At 41.2% G+C, this 14,921-nt stretch overlaps 3 protein-coding genes across 3 annotated transcripts; all 3 read right to left on the reverse strand.

Annotated features, from left to right (window-relative positions):
• Positions 1-514: 514 nt before the first annotated feature.
• Positions 515-1,830, reverse strand: LOC145711197 (uncharacterized). The gene is made up of 6 exons (XM_081788930.1): positions 1,514-1,830; positions 1,143-1,217; positions 998-1,098; positions 808-957; positions 692-759; positions 515-647 (listed from the first exon to the last, which is right to left on the reverse strand). The coding sequence occupies exons 1-6, from the start codon at positions 1,582-1,584 to the stop codon at positions 546-548; spliced, it is 567 nt and encodes a 188-aa protein (XP_081645056.1). The 5' UTR covers positions 1,585-1,830; the 3' UTR covers positions 515-545.
• Positions 1,831-2,305: 475 nt separating this feature from the next.
• Positions 2,306-2,829, reverse strand: LOC145695350 (uncharacterized). The gene is made up of 3 exons (XM_081772351.1): positions 2,749-2,829; positions 2,646-2,697; positions 2,306-2,565 (listed from the first exon to the last, which is right to left on the reverse strand). Exons 1-3 carry the CDS (start codon positions 2,825-2,827, stop codon positions 2,325-2,327), a joined length of 372 nt encoding a protein of 123 aa, XP_081628477.1. The 5' UTR covers positions 2,828-2,829; the 3' UTR covers positions 2,306-2,324.
• A 6,867-nt stretch (positions 2,830-9,696) lies between these two features.
• LOC145697319 (dedicator of cytokinesis protein 5-like) lies at positions 9,697-14,612 on the reverse strand. Its single transcript, XM_081774509.1, has 8 exons — positions 14,498-14,612; positions 12,657-12,742; positions 10,867-11,717; positions 10,620-10,820; positions 10,414-10,572; positions 10,098-10,367; positions 9,877-10,048; positions 9,697-9,834 (listed from the first exon to the last, which is right to left on the reverse strand). The coding sequence occupies exons 3-8, from the start codon at positions 11,639-11,641 to the stop codon at positions 9,732-9,734; spliced, it is 1,680 nt and encodes a 559-aa protein (XP_081630635.1). The 5' UTR covers positions 11,642-11,717; positions 12,657-12,742; positions 14,498-14,612; the 3' UTR covers positions 9,697-9,731.
• Positions 14,613-14,921: the final 309 nt, after the last annotated feature.

Here is a 14,921-nt window from a genome sequence, read left to right on the forward strand (position 1 = left end):
TTTCCACGATCAGGTGAATATTTGTAATTCAAATCTTTCACGTGAAGAAATTCTGAAGAGAAAAAGGAAAATTTTCTTTTGATTCAAAATTTCAGATCAATATCCTCCCGAGCTCTTGGACCTATTCGTATCTAGATTCTTGACAAACAAGCGGCTTTCTTACTTCCTGTCTTAACTGTGGACCTGAAAGTCAGCAGACGATTCAATGATACGGTTCAAAAATGATGGCAAGGCGTCGCCCTGAAGGCGAGACGAATGATTCAGTTAATCATCCGTCAGACTCATTTTTCAGAAAGTCAAATTGACTAACAGAGTTAGTCCCAGCCTAGGACTCCCAGGAAAGAGCGCGTGGAGGACGAGGAGGCAAGGGATTCACACCAAAAATGAATGAAACACCTAAGCAATATATTTTATGAATTAATTTCGCAGGAAAACGGCTATGAAATAATTTCTTCTTCTTTGAATAAATTTGCTTTCTAATAGATAGAATGCGAGACTAATTGCTTTTTTGGGTGATATGTCAATTATGATGATATTTATTGAATTCAGTAGGTATTTTGTCTTTCCAATGTGTTCAATTTTTTTCGTCTTGTCAGGCCGGTCGCTAAATTTATATTCTGACGAGGAGAATCGGTAAGCTGATCAAACTTAAAAAATATATTTATAGAAATAATACTTTTGAAGAACTAACTGGATTTTTCTTGACGGAAATTTTCACGGTTTCTTCGTTGATTTCTCTTTTCTTTGGTCGTGGAAGATCTTTTATAATTTATAAACAGGTTCGTTCTTTGGCGTTTTTTTCGTTACCTGGAGTTAAGGATTCATTAATACGGACTTGCATTTTCTTGTGATTTCTCTTCATTTTCGACTTTTTATTGCGATTCGCGCTTCTGCTTGAAGTTGCTCCAAGATCAGCATCGTTGATGTCTCCATCTTCAGTCGATATCGACAAGGACTCTAGAATTCTCTTTCATGAAGCATCTTCGACGGACTTTACCTCCAAAGGCGTCGAGAGTCAGGCCCAGATTCAGCAGAAACTCGGTAAGGGTGTACCCACGCTTGAAGCTTTTTCTTCGCTTCATCATTTTTTCGACTTGTCTGAAGATTTCTTTGAATATTTTTGCAAAGAAATGAAGGCTTACATGGAATGTCGATGAGAAAGAGGCAAGTTTTGTTGTTCGAATTCACTTTCTTCTGCCGATACTTCTGCGACGATTCTAAAAGAATCTCGTTAGCTCGGCTTAGCTCGGACAAGCTTGGCTAAGCTCGACTTAGTCTGGCTAAGCGGAGGATTAGCTCGGCTAAGCTTGGCTAAGCGAAGACTAAGCCCGGCTTAGCCTGGCTGGGCGAAGACTTATCTCGGCTAAGCTAACTAGGCGAAGACTTAGCTCGGCTAAGCTTGGCTAGGCGAAGACTTAGCTCGGCTTAGCTTGGCTTGGCGAAGAATAAGCTCGGCTAAGCTTGGCTTAGCAAAGAATAAGCTGAGCTTTTTGAACGTCAGTGCTGAACTTACCCATAGCAACTGCTGTTATAAAAAATCTGTCCTAGAAAGACTCTGACAAAGTCCCCGTCAATGATCAACATGACAAACAAAATAATCAAAGGCTTGGCAATGATCAATTTCTCGAGAATAAAAAGGTAAATCGTCAAACTCGGAATCGAATAATAAGAATTGTCGAAGCAATCAAAACGCGCGATATTTTGAAGGATAATGTTGACGATGGCAAGTGTACTTGAAACGATAAGAGCGCCGATGATCGGGAATCGAAGGACGTTGCATTGGAAGAAGACTTCGTCTTTGTCGAAGTTTCGGTAGTAGGTGAAGATTGAGTAGCTTTCAAGAGATGATTTCCTTGATGGAAGGGTTCTCAGAAAAAGGTACTGTAATAAAATATTCTTTTCTCGTGATTATCTTGAAACAAATCAGTATTAATAAATTCATCCATTTCCTGGAGAGACAAATTATCAAAAAATGTGGTAATAAAGCTGCGAAGAATTCTAATGTAAGAATCAGTCGAGGATTTCCATCCATCACAGCCGTATATGAATTCAGATTCATGCTAAAATCATATTGAAATGAGGAAAAATATGAAAATGAAAATTTGAAATTCAAATTCAAAATACCTGAAGAAAATCGAGTCCAGGAAAAGCGGGGCGATTGAAAAAATCAATGCTGGGAGCCAGCCAAAAAGAAGGGAGATCAGTTTATGCGACTTTTTTGATGGTTTTTTCAAGAAATTTTCAGACGGCGATTGGCTTGTTGGCCAAATCCTGGCTTCTGATTGGACGAAAATTTCCCCTCAAAATTTTAATTTCTGCTTGATCTAAACCAATTCCTGTTTCTTGACAAAATTGGGAATCCATTTCACGTCTTCAAAGTCAATTTCCATAACAGACACATAAATTATGTCCAAAATGTTGATCACAGTATGGTAGAGTGAGCTAGACATCATGAACACCTTGAGACAGCCGTAGTACATCACCAAATTGTTGCCAAAAAAGTCGAGAATGATTTCAATGTCTTCTTTCGGAAACGCCAGAAGAATGTAGATTGGAATGTGGATGCTAGAATGCTCGTTATGATTAGGTATAGACTAGTGTAATCATTCCGGAAAATTCTTCTTTTGTAACATTGCTTACTGTACCTCACGAGAAGCTCCATAACGTAGATCACCGACTCGCAGAATATAATCGTCGCTGAAAGGTTCAAAAATCGTCAAAAACTCTGAAATCAAGGAAGAACAGTACCCAAATAAATATTCTCCGTGTGCAGCAGCGCATCTTCATGAAAATTATACAGCATTCTGAAGAAACAAAACAGGAACATCCCAACTCCCGTCATGATAATTGCGAACAGCACTGGAAAATATGATTAAATTATTCACACTAATATAAACAAAAAAAAAAGATTCTCACCAAAAAAGACCATATAAGCACTTCCGTTGAAAATTTCCGCAGCTTGGATGAAATAAAATTGATTATTCTTAATTGAAAAATTGAGAATTTGCATTGCTTATTTTTCAATACCTGCCATGGAAGACCACCGCAGACATGGAAGAGTTTGCATTTTCCATCACTTCCATCTTCATCGAAATCGTCCTGAGTCGAAAAGTACTCGTCCGTTGTATACAAATCGCCTTTGAAAAACGCATAGCGCTCAAGAACTTTGGACCGTTCCAAAAAGAAATTCTTCTTGTGGAATTGTTTCATCAGCCCTGTCTGCGACCAGCCTTTCCCCTCGAGAATTTCGGTCAAACTTTTTTCCGATTTTTGACAGATTGAATAATCAATGGTTGATGGAATGCAAGTGACATTGCTTATCTTTGCGTCCTTTTGATCGTCGAAAGGGATGGAAGAATCGATGATTCTTGAAGAAGAGATTGTTTCGTTTTCATTAATGAAGCAGTTTTCCTTGTTGTAAGCGATTTTCCCATTAAAAATTTTCGTGCAGTTCCCGATTTTCGCTCTTATATCCGACCATGTCTCCTCCATCCAAATCGTCGCATCAACATAAGCAGTAGCATCGACTTTCAAAATCACAGCAAGGCCCTTGTTTGCTGAACTAATCGGATAGCGGATGAAACGCTGGTTTTCGAGCTCAGTCATATTTGGGTAGTTGCCGTTCTTCTCGTACTCGGCTCGAGTTAGAATTCGGACGAATGGGAGCTTTGTTGGGATATCATGGTTGTTCAGCTTTTTGTGCTTTTCGATTTGAGTTTCTCTTAATTCCAATTTCCTTCTTGAAAGAGTAAAAAATTGTAAAGCAATCCTGAAAAAAGTTGTACCCTCTCTCTTGACTAAGTCGAATATTATGATGAAAGTCGATATAACTCCCTATCGGCATCCAAAGATACTTGTATCTCCTCATCGCAGAGCAATGCAGCATCGAGCTCTGTTCCATTTCCCGCATCTGTTCCTCCGAAATCGAGCCATTCCAATAGCCAGGGCAGACTCTCGTTTCTTTCAGTTTATTCGATCGACAGTTGAAATCGTCTTTTGAGAAGTTGCCGGACCAGTTGAAGTCAGAAATGGAGATTTTATGCGGGTGGGTATCCAAATACTTTTTTATTTCGGACGGATTTGAAACTGAAAAAGTGACGAAAAAGAAAAAGATTTTTCTTATTTTTTTTTGTAATTTTTCATTTTTCAGATTTTCCTTTAATTTCATTTTTATTAACTCACATTTAAAACCAGTAGTGAGCAAACTATCAAGGTCAGGTCTCTCATTTGGAATGTATCTTTCTCCGTCGCTTTCTTTTTTAGGTAATTTTGAGCAAGAAAAAACAAGTTTGGCGAAAAAAACGAGTTTTTTCATATCTCCGTTTTTTTTCTCCCAAGCTTAAGAAGTTTTCTTTATGTGGAACGTACTTTACGGCTGAGTGGAGTAAATTGAAGGCGCGCGGGGAAATATCAAGAGAAATTATCGTAATTAATTGTTCGTAAGTATATTTCTTCTACAACTTTGAGAGATTTTCACATTAAAAGACACGTTTTTCATAAAAAAAATGAATAAATAAATAACTTTATTGAGGGGATAAACATTTTATATGTCAGCAAAAGTCTGGTAGTAAAAGTTTTTGACGCTCATTTGAGTAGCCGAGTCCGGATGATTCTTGGAAACCATCGCGTAGAGATCGCCGCTGCTGTAAGCATCGCTCGTCGCATAAGTGCCCGTGCCGATCTGAGTTCCATCAACGCTGACAACGTACTCGAGAGTCGATGGGGATCCAACTTGTTGGTTGACTTCGACAGAATAGGTGTTCCAGTCGCCGTCAGTGCAGGTGGGAAAGAAAGCGACATGGTGATTCGGCCCGCTTGGATCATTGACGCTGACCGACAGTTGTCCGTCAGTTGGCTGGTCGGAAATCGAAAATTGTCGATTACCAGCAGTTCCATCTTGATCGGTGACTGGAGTGTACGTCAAATGAATGATGTTCCTGTAAGCTGTATCGCCGGCGATGTTCTGGCAGAGAATGTCGACGGAAACCTTTCAAAAGGGCTCTGACCTTTACTCACTACTAGTGAGTCACTAGTTCAAAAAAGCTGAATATGTATCTAAGTCAGCGAGTATTTCAAAGACCGTTCCTTATAGTTGAGGGCAGCACTGACAGTCGTTATTTGAGTATTTGACGCTGGACTGATTTCGCAGCCATTGACGATTGCAGTGCAATCTGAAAGTCCAGAGCATGGATCAGTCGCGCAGGAAGGAACATCGGCGAAAGTTTGGTAGTAAAAGTTTTTGACGCTCATTTGAGTGGCCGAGTCTGGGGTATTCTTGGAAACCATCGCGTAGAGATCGCCGCTGCTGTAAGCTCCGCTTGTGGCATAAGTTCCCGTGCCGATCTGAGTTCCATCAATGTCGACAACGTATTGAAGGGTGGAAGGGGATCCAGAAAATTGGGTGACTTCGACAGAGTAGGTGTTCCAGTCGCCGTCAGTGCAGCTTGGATTAAAAACTGCACGATGATTCGGTTCGTTCGGATCATTTACGCTAACCGCCAGTTGTCCGTCAGTGGGGATGTCGTTAATTGAAAATTGTCGATGACCAGGAGTTCCATCATGTTCGGTTACTGGATCGTTCGTCAAGTGAATAATGTTTCTGTAAGCAGTGTCACCGGCGATGTTCTGACAGAGAATGTCGACGGAAACCTTTCAAAAGGGTTCTGATAATTCGAGAAGAGTTATTAATATAATATAATAAATGACATGCTACAAAATCTATTAAAGTTTTTGAATATTCGAATAATGACAGAGTTTTTCCTGTGTGTCAGAACTCATACCTTATAATTGAGGGCCGCGCTGACAGTCATTATTTGTGTATTTGACGCTGGACTGATTTCACAACCATTGACAATTGCAGTGCAGTCTGAAAGTCCGGCACAGGGATCAGTGGCACAAGTGGGAACACCAGTAAAAGTTTGGTAGAAGAAGTTTTTGACGCTCATTTGGGTGGCCGAGTCTGGGGAATTCTTGGAAACCATCGCGTAGAGGTCGCCGCTGCTGTAAGCATCGCTCGTCGCATAAGTGCCAGTTCCGATCTGAGTTCCATCGACGTTGACTACATATTCAAGAGTGGACGGAGATCCAGAAACTTGGGTGACTTCGACAGAATAGGTATTCCAATCGCCATCAGTACAGGTTGGATAGAAAGCAGTATGGTGATTTGGTCCACTTGGATCATTCACGCTGACCGCCAATTGACCGTCAGTTGGCTGGTCGGAAATCGAAAATTGTCGATTTCCAGGAGTTCCATCTTGATCAGTGACTGGGGTGTACGTCAGATGAATGATGTTCCTGTAAGCTGTATCGCCGGCGATATTTTGGCAGAGAATATCTACCGAAACCTATCAAACGGGCTCTGATTTTTACTCGATGGTGCAATTATTTATTCCGAAATAAAATGATTATATAAGTCAGCAAGTGTTTCAGGGACCGTTCCTTATAGTTGAGTGCGGCGCTGACAGTCATTATCTGAGTATTTGAAGCTGGACTGATTTCGCAGCCATTGACGATTGCAGTGCAGTCTGAAAGTCCAGAGCAAGGATCAGTCGCGCAAGAAGGAACGTCGGCGAAGGTTTGGTAGAAGAAGTTCTTGACGCTCGTAAGGTAGGCGGAAGGGAGAGTTCCATCAGATACCTTCGCGTAGAGGTTGCCGCTGCTGTAAGCTCCGCTTGTTGCGTAAGTTCCCGTGCCAACCTGAGTTCCATCGACACTCACAACGTATTGGAGGGTTGACGGAGAGCCAGAAACTTGGGTGATTTCGGCAGAGTAGGTGTGCCAGTCGCCATTAGTGCAGGCCGAAACGAACTCAACACGATTATTTCCAGCTGCAGGATCGTTAACATTGATCCCTATTTCATCGGTGTTGTCTGTATCCAAAATTGCAAATTGCCGACTGCCAACATCGGTTTGATGAGCGCCCGAGTCTTTCGTCAGGAGAAGAATGCTCTTGTAATAAGCGTGACCGGGAACGTCGTGGCATTGAACGTCTGCTGAAACCTTGAAGTCGGGCGATTACATCATTTTTCAAGTTAAATCAAGACGATTTTGAATGAGAATCTCTACCGCCCGTTCCTTGTAGTTAAGTGCGGCGGTGACAGTTCCAACTTGATTATTCCATCCAGGATTGACTTCGCAGCCATTGACGATAGCAGTGCAGTCAGAAAGACCAGAGCACGGATCAGTCGCGCAAGAAGGAACGTCGGCGAATGTTTGATAGTAGACGTTTTTGATGCTGGCTTGGTCGGCGGAAGCGTGACGATTATCGGATATTTTCGCGTAGAGGTTGCCGCTGCTGTATGCTGCGCTCGTGGCGTAAGTGGCCGTGCCGATCTGAGTTCCATCGACGCTGACAACGTATTGTAGAGTCGAGGGAGTGCCAGAAACTTGGCTGACTTCGAGGGTATAGGTATTCCAGTCGCCATTCGTACAGCTATAGGATAACGCTCTTCGATTGTCAGCCTCTGCTGGATCAGCACAATTGATGCCTATTTCACCAGGATTCGCCGAATCCATTATCGCAAATTGCCGACTGCCAATATCGGTGACATGAGCACCTGCATCCTTAGTTAAAAGAAAGATGCTTCTGAAAGAAGTATCGCCAGCGATATCACTGCAGAGCACATCGGCGGAGACCTTGTAATTGAGGGCAGCGCTGACAGTGGCGACTTGAGTATCAACAGCCGGGCTGATTTCGCAGCCACTAACAATGACCGTGCAGTCGGAAAGTCCAGAGCATGGATCGGTTGCGCAGGCTTGTAAGTCAGCAAAAGTTTGGTAGTAGAAGTTTTTGACGCTGGTTTGTGTGGCTGAATCGTGGAAATTGTTTGAAACCATCGCGTAGAGATTGCCGCTACTGTAAGCGTCGCTGGTGGCATAAGTGCCCGTGCCAATCTGAGTGCCATCAACGCTGACTACGTATTCAAGGGTGGAATGTGATCCAAGATCTTGATTGACTTCGAGGGAATAGGTGTTCCAGTCGCCCTCCGTGCAGGTAAAAAGGAAGCTTTCCCGGTGATTCGCGCCGTTAGGATCGTTTACATTGATTTCAATATTCTGAGCATTAGGTGTGTCAGCAATCAGAAACTGCAAAGCGCCTGCATTTCCGGTTTGGTCGACAACTGGGTCGGTTGTCAAATGAAGAATGTTTCTCGAGGCTGAATCTCCGACGATGTTTGTGCAGAGAACGTCTGCTGAAACCTACGTTGCGGGCTTGAGAAATATTCTAGCGGTAATTTCTTTTTGCAAAAACTCTTCTTTTTAAATTTCTGAAGCCCCCTTCCTTGTAATTGAGAGCGGCGTTTACTGTCGTTACTTGATTATTGACAGAAGGATTGATTTCGCAGCCATTAACGACGGTTGTGCAGTCTGAAAGTCCAAAGCACGGATCAGCCGCGCAAGAAGAATGGTCGGCAAATGTTTGGTAGTAATAGTTTTTGACGCTCATTTGGGTGGCTGAGTCTGGGTAATTCTTGGAAACCATCGCGTAGAGATCGCCGCTGCTGTAAGCATCGCTCGTTGCGTAAGTGCCAGTGCCGATATGAGTTCCATCGACGCTGACTACGTATTGGACGGTGGATGGAGATCCAACAACTTGGTTTACGTCGACGGAATAGGTGTTCCAATCGCCGTCAGTGCAGCTCGGGAAGAAAGCCGCATGGTGATTGGGCCCGCTTGGATCATTAACGCTGATCGCCAATTGTCCGTCAGTTGGCTGGTCGGAAATGGAAAATTGTCGATTACCAGCAGTTCCATCTTGTTCAACGACTGGAGTGTACGTCAAATGAATAATGTTCCTGTAAGCAGTGTCGCCGGCGATGTTCTGACAGAGAATATCGACGGAAACCTTTGTTCAGAGGTCTTTTAATAAGAGACTTATATCATTATTATCATCAGTAAAAGGCTATCGGAGGATACAATAAAGCAAATTTTGTACTTACAGTAAAAAAGTGGCGCTCGGACGGGAATCAATCCGGAGACTGTTCACATTAGATAGAACAGACCCCTCCACAACATCATATCTAGAAACGATAAGAAAATTTTGGCAGTTTTTATGAGATGTTTCATGAAAATAAATAAAGAGACCATTCCTTGTAGTTCAGTGCAGCGCTTACAGTCATTATTTGATTATTACTGGAAGGGTTGATTTCGCAGCCATTGACGATTGCAGTGCAGTCTGAGAGTCCAGTGCACGGATCAGAGCAAATTGTTGTTGAGGTTGTCGTTGTGGTCGAAGTCGAAGTCGTGCTCATAGTTGCCGTCGTTGTTGTTGCCGTTGAGATTGTACTCCCTATCGGTCCAACATGGTTTAGCTGATAATACAGCGAAAACGCGAAAAATAGAAAATGAAAGATCTTTGAAAAGAGTTCATAATCTGATGACAAATAGATGAAGTGCGAGCGGACTCGAAATTCTGCTTCTACCCAAAATTACATGATCGTCTTACGTTGCGAAGAATCCGAACTCTACCTTATCTATCATTTTTCTCTCTTATTCTGATTTGCTTTTGATAAACAAGTACTCATGCTCAGTGGCTTCTAGAAATAAAACGGGACCGTTTACAATATCTTTTACAGTAACAAGTTGTTACTAAAGGACATTCAAATTTTCATTGCTTTGAGTTTCTTTTCTACTCAAGAAAAAACGGTATTTCAAACATCGGACATTTTGAAACGAAAAGAATGATATTTCAATATTTATATTTGTTTATTTACAGTTAAAAAGCTTTTTTCTCATCTCAGTGGAATATTTTTAACTTTCATTTTTTGACTCTTCTCAGGTTTCGGCGAGCGCTCTCCATTGAGCTTCGGCGATCTTGGTAACGAGCAAGGCCTCCTACAAATATGAATAGAGATAGAAAGAAGTGAAAAGACAAACCTTGGGCGGATGTTTTGAATATTCTCTTGGAGAACCATCTGTTGCGATTTGTCCAAGGCGTTTAGATTCTTTTGCGAGCCGAGGAGCTGGCTGAACCATTCGGTCGGTTTTGACCTTCGCCGCCGGCCACGCTCGGAGAGGGATTGTTCCGATCCGCCGTAAGCTGAGAGCGCTAGAAATAAACGGTCAAAACCGATGATTTGGAAACTCTTTTTTCTCACCGATATTATGCGTCGATTCCATCCAACTGACCGGCCTTGTCTTTCGATTGTTTCCAGCTTCTGTTTTTCTGATTTCAGAGCTAGAGCAACTTTCGATCGAGAATTCCTCTGGATCGCGGATTTTTCTCAAACATCTTCTTCTTACTGGAAGTTCCCAAGGTTCGCCAGCGCCGTATTTTGAAATGATTTCAGACTTCATCTTTTCGAACATCTCCAAAAGGTTTTTGTGAAGAGGGAGGAGGGAAGAAGAAATGTTTTTGCCGTGAAGAACTTGAGACAAAAAATAAGCCTTTTGACGAAAAACTTGAAAAATTACCAAGCGCTTTTTCGAGAATAGGAATCTGATCCCGGATCACTTTTTTCAGCTGCTTCTGGAACTCGGAAGGAATTTCGCTATTTTCGTTCAAAAATGCATCTTCGTAGATTTTCAACCCTCCGTTGACTCTTGCGTCGATCGTTCCTTGCAGGAGCATTCCTGGAAAATTAATTCTAGAGCTAATCGAATTAACTGATCGAAGTTACCTAAGTGACCATTGTCGCCGTTTGAAGTGAGGATAGTTTTGACAGTTTTCTTGATTTCCTCGTTCTTCGACCTTATCGCTTCAAGAGCGACTTCGATTGGTTGCCGGGTGATGGTGGTCACGTGACCGATTTTGACATGGGTTGAGACTCCAGGGAGGGAATCGACTGTGATGAAGGTTTTTTCCTCGACAGCGGCGTTTTCTGAAGAAATATTCAGGGTTTTTTTCTCGAAAAAAGATAATCTTACCGATTCCTGGTGATTTGGAAAATTTCTTCCTGTGTTCAAATTGCCTCAATCCGTGGGCATCACCATGAAAGGGCTTTGCCTTGACAGGAAAAATCTGCACATGCATTTCTTGACTCTTTTTGATCTCTTCGGAAATCAGGTCGGAGTTGAGGATCAATTTCGCATTCGGAAACCATTCAAGCACCGACTCTTGAAAATCCTCCAGTCTTTCTAATTCTTCCCCTCTCGCGATCATCTGGACGTTTTGAAAGTTCTTGGGAAAACCATTTCCCCAAAAACCGAGGTAAAAGAAGGAATAGGCGGTTTCTGATTGAGGCGCTCGGGCGATAAGGCCAGATCTTATTCGGAGAATATCTGCGATTTGGGCGGAATCCTCCAACTCGGAATAATATGACTCGAGAGCAGAGCAAAGCTGGATCGCTTTGGAGAATTCTTTCGCGTCCTCCATCATTGAAATCGTCTCTGCGATGAGTAGTTCCTTCACTTCCGGTTCTGTACTCGCCTCAGGGAACATTTTCCTCGCCCAGTCTTCTGAAAATTTTTCGCCGGCGGCGCTCGTTTCTTCGAATTTCAAGGTTTCGTTTATTTTCGTCAAGCAGTTTGCCGCTTCGAGTCTCGCGTTCTGCCCGAGTTGCACATCATAAAGCTTGAATAGATAATCGCGGTAGAGGTCGACTCTCGAGCAGCGAAAGAAGAACTGCGCGAGATTGACGAGACCGGCGATTTGAGCGACTCGATTGTCACCACAGTCGCGGTAGTCGAGCAGCAGCTTCATTGCTCCAGTGAGGCGGGAGACGAATTTGTGACCTTCTGGGTGGTCGTTTATGTTCTTTTGCACCCACTCAGAAAGACTGAAATTTTTGTCAGATTTTTGAATGATATTTTTCGAAAAAAAATTCAAATTTTAATATTTTTATCAGAAAATTTCACAAATTTTAAGGGGGTAGAACTAGGTTTTTCGAAAATAGCCGATTCTAGACCGGCGCTCAAAGCCAGGAGAGCTTAGATTTTCAAATTCTCTCTTCGGCTGAAGAAAGAACTAACTTAGATCTAACAACATTTTTCTTGAAATTTTTTTTCGTCAACACATTTTGGCGTTAGAGAGCGAAACGTCAACCCATCTCTTCGAAAAAAGCAATTTTAGCGTATTTGCGTCCTCAAATTTCTCGAGTCACGTGACTAGCCAAATTTTTTAAATCTCATTTTAAGATAGTTTGACTCTTTATCCAGCAACATTTTTGAGGAAATTGCGTAATCATAAGTAAAAGCAGGTTTTCCTTATTTAAAGCGCCTCCCGAAAATCACGGTTTTTCGAAAAATCTAGTTCTACCCCCTTAAGGAAAATTTTAATGAAAAAAGCAGCAATTTTGACTAAAAAATTGGTCAAATTTTAAATTTAGACTAATTATTTTGTATTTTTTCTTACTTTTGCCGTTCTTTTCTCGGATCATAATTTTGTCTCTCTTTTCAAGTCAAATTTAGCTTTTGTTAAAATTAGCGCTGTTAAAAATATAGCGAGAGTGATATTGATCAAGTGGGAAAGATCCGGAGAATGGGCTCAGCCGGATCAGTAACACAAATCAATCGATTTCGCCGAATTCACGAAACAAACTCCAAATCGATGGCACCTGCCACAGAGCTGACATTCCAAGCCTAATAAAATTATATTCTCAATATTGACCTTTATTGAATTTTCATTAAATTAAGCTGCTTTTTTCATTTCTTCTCAAATCAAGATGCAATGAAAACACCTTCTTCAATAAATCTCTAGAATTGATGATTGTACTTACATTTGATTGACGAGCAGAACATACTTCACATCTCCTTTTCCCTTCGAAAAGAGCCAAACGATGCTGTTGAGGAAGTCTCTCTCCAACTAAAAATAGAAGCATAAAATTTCAATTCTATCCAGCTGGGCAGGAAGAGAAAGCGTTTTCTACAGTGAAAGAGAGCCTCAGATAGAAAAACGCTCGCTTTGATAGAAAAACTCATTGTCTCAAGAAAAAGAGAAGCGCTTTCAAACACTTGAGACTCAATTTTAGAAAGGCGTTTTTTGGGCCACACGCCCAAAACTGCAAATTCCGAAATGATGAAAAAAAACTATAAGGATGGAAGCGACCAATCAGATTTCCGGATTCGGTTCGTCAGCCAATCAGATTAAGGAAAAAAAAATTACAGAAAAAATCATTTTCAGTAGTTTTTTGTCGATTCTTACCGCTTGCTTTTTGTTTTCTTCAAAAATTAACAAAGTGACTCCCTTATTTTTGGTGTTATAATTTATTTTAAATATTCCAGTTAAATTTTTTTAAATATTCCAGTTAGAGCTCTTTTTCTCTAATTTTGCAGGAATACAAAAGTAAGCCCCAAGTCCGTATGTAATTAATTGGCGTAGTAAGAGCGCCAATTGTGGGATGATGAAATTAATTGCCCGACTAATGTCAACCCGCTTGAAAGCGGCGATGTTCCCTTGACCCCTATAAAAACCCTCAACTCGTCATAAAACCCTTCCAAAAGCTAACTTTTAAATTTACCGTCGGCCGAGTTGGCTCTTTCGGCTGGAAGACAAATCAGATTTTCGTCAAGGGAAAATTGCCGGCTGCCACGTGACGTGTCCGATATTTGCTAAGCAGGAGGTGATCTGTCAAAAGAACTGTCATTTACGAGCGGGTCAAGGTGTTTTTTTGTCGGTCACGGGGTTTGGAATAATTTTCCAAGAAATTTTGCTTTTTATTAACCGCGTGGGACGAATTGTACATTCCAATGTAGTTTAAGACTTTGAAGAGCCCTAGTTCAAAAAGTACTAATCGTATGAATCTGAAAATTGAAATGCGCCTTTGCACATCCTTAATCTCTCGTTCTTTAAAATTTCAGCGAATTATCGCGCAACACCAGCGCTCTGCAGCGGATTAAGTCTGACCTACTTCGCGCTGCGCTCCTTTTCTCACTCGGAAGTCCGATTTCAATTGGGATTTTTTATTATTTTCAAAGTGAAAATATAGGTTTTCGATACTGGAGATTTCAAATTTTTAATAATATTCACAAAAAATCAATGCGAAATCAACTCAAACGGTCAAAACAAGAGCTACAAGTAATATGAGAATGAGGTTTGCAAACTGGAAAATGGAAATTTATGTTGAAATTATGAAAGCCTGTATTCGATTTAGTATTGTCTGAAAATTTGGCGAGAATCGAATGAGCGAGTCGCGAGTTATTCAAGTTTTCGCTTAAACTACAATGAAATGTACAATTCGTCCCGCGCTCATACGCGCGGATTCGTCCCACGCGGTTAACTATAGAATTTTGTCCCCAACAATTTTTACCAAAATGTTAGCCATATTTTTGAACAAAATTTTGGCCCTTTTTTTGACCAAAACTTGGCCATGTTTTTTACCTTAATTTGGCCATGATTTTGACCAAAATTTGGCGATGTTTTGAAGAAAATTTTGGCCATCTTTTTGACCAAAACTTGGCCATGTTTTTGACCAAAATTTTGGCCATTTTTTGACCAATCAGATTTTCGCATTTTATCGCTTTGCAAATTTTACCGCAATTCGTGTAATTAGTTGTCAAAAGCATCAGATTTTCTGTTCAATTTATTTATTGACACGACACCCTTATTTCTTCGTCTTACCTTTGAGATATTTTCCTTTGAAACTTCTTCGGTCTCTTTGTCCGTCTTTATCAAATCCAAAATAATCCCCAGCGAGGTTTTTCTGATATCAGAAGGCGGGAGTACCCTTTCAAGGAGTAAACTTTTCAAGATTGAATGAAGCTTATTTTAAATCGGATCTGAGGATTTTTCGATTGAGCAGCTCTTGAGCTAAATATACAGTTTTCGCCCTCGGGCTCGAGCTATTTTTTGATTTCTGCTTTGGTCGTGGTTTTGAGTATAATTGACAAATTATAAAACCGAGAAGTTCAAGTTCAATTTTTCAGACTGGAAATCAAGGAAGATTTTTTCAAGATTTCTTTTTAAAGTTTATTTTTAAAAAATCACGCTTGAGCAATTCCGCGCAATTTTCTTGCGTCGAGTGTTTAATCTTCCAGATGGTCGA

This window comes from Oikopleura dioica, chromosome 1 (assembly GCF_907165135.1).
Source record: "Oikopleura dioica chromosome 1, OKI2018_I68_1.0, whole genome shotgun sequence".
Lineage (NCBI taxonomy): Eukaryota > Metazoa > Chordata > Appendicularia > Copelata > Oikopleuridae > Oikopleura > Oikopleura dioica.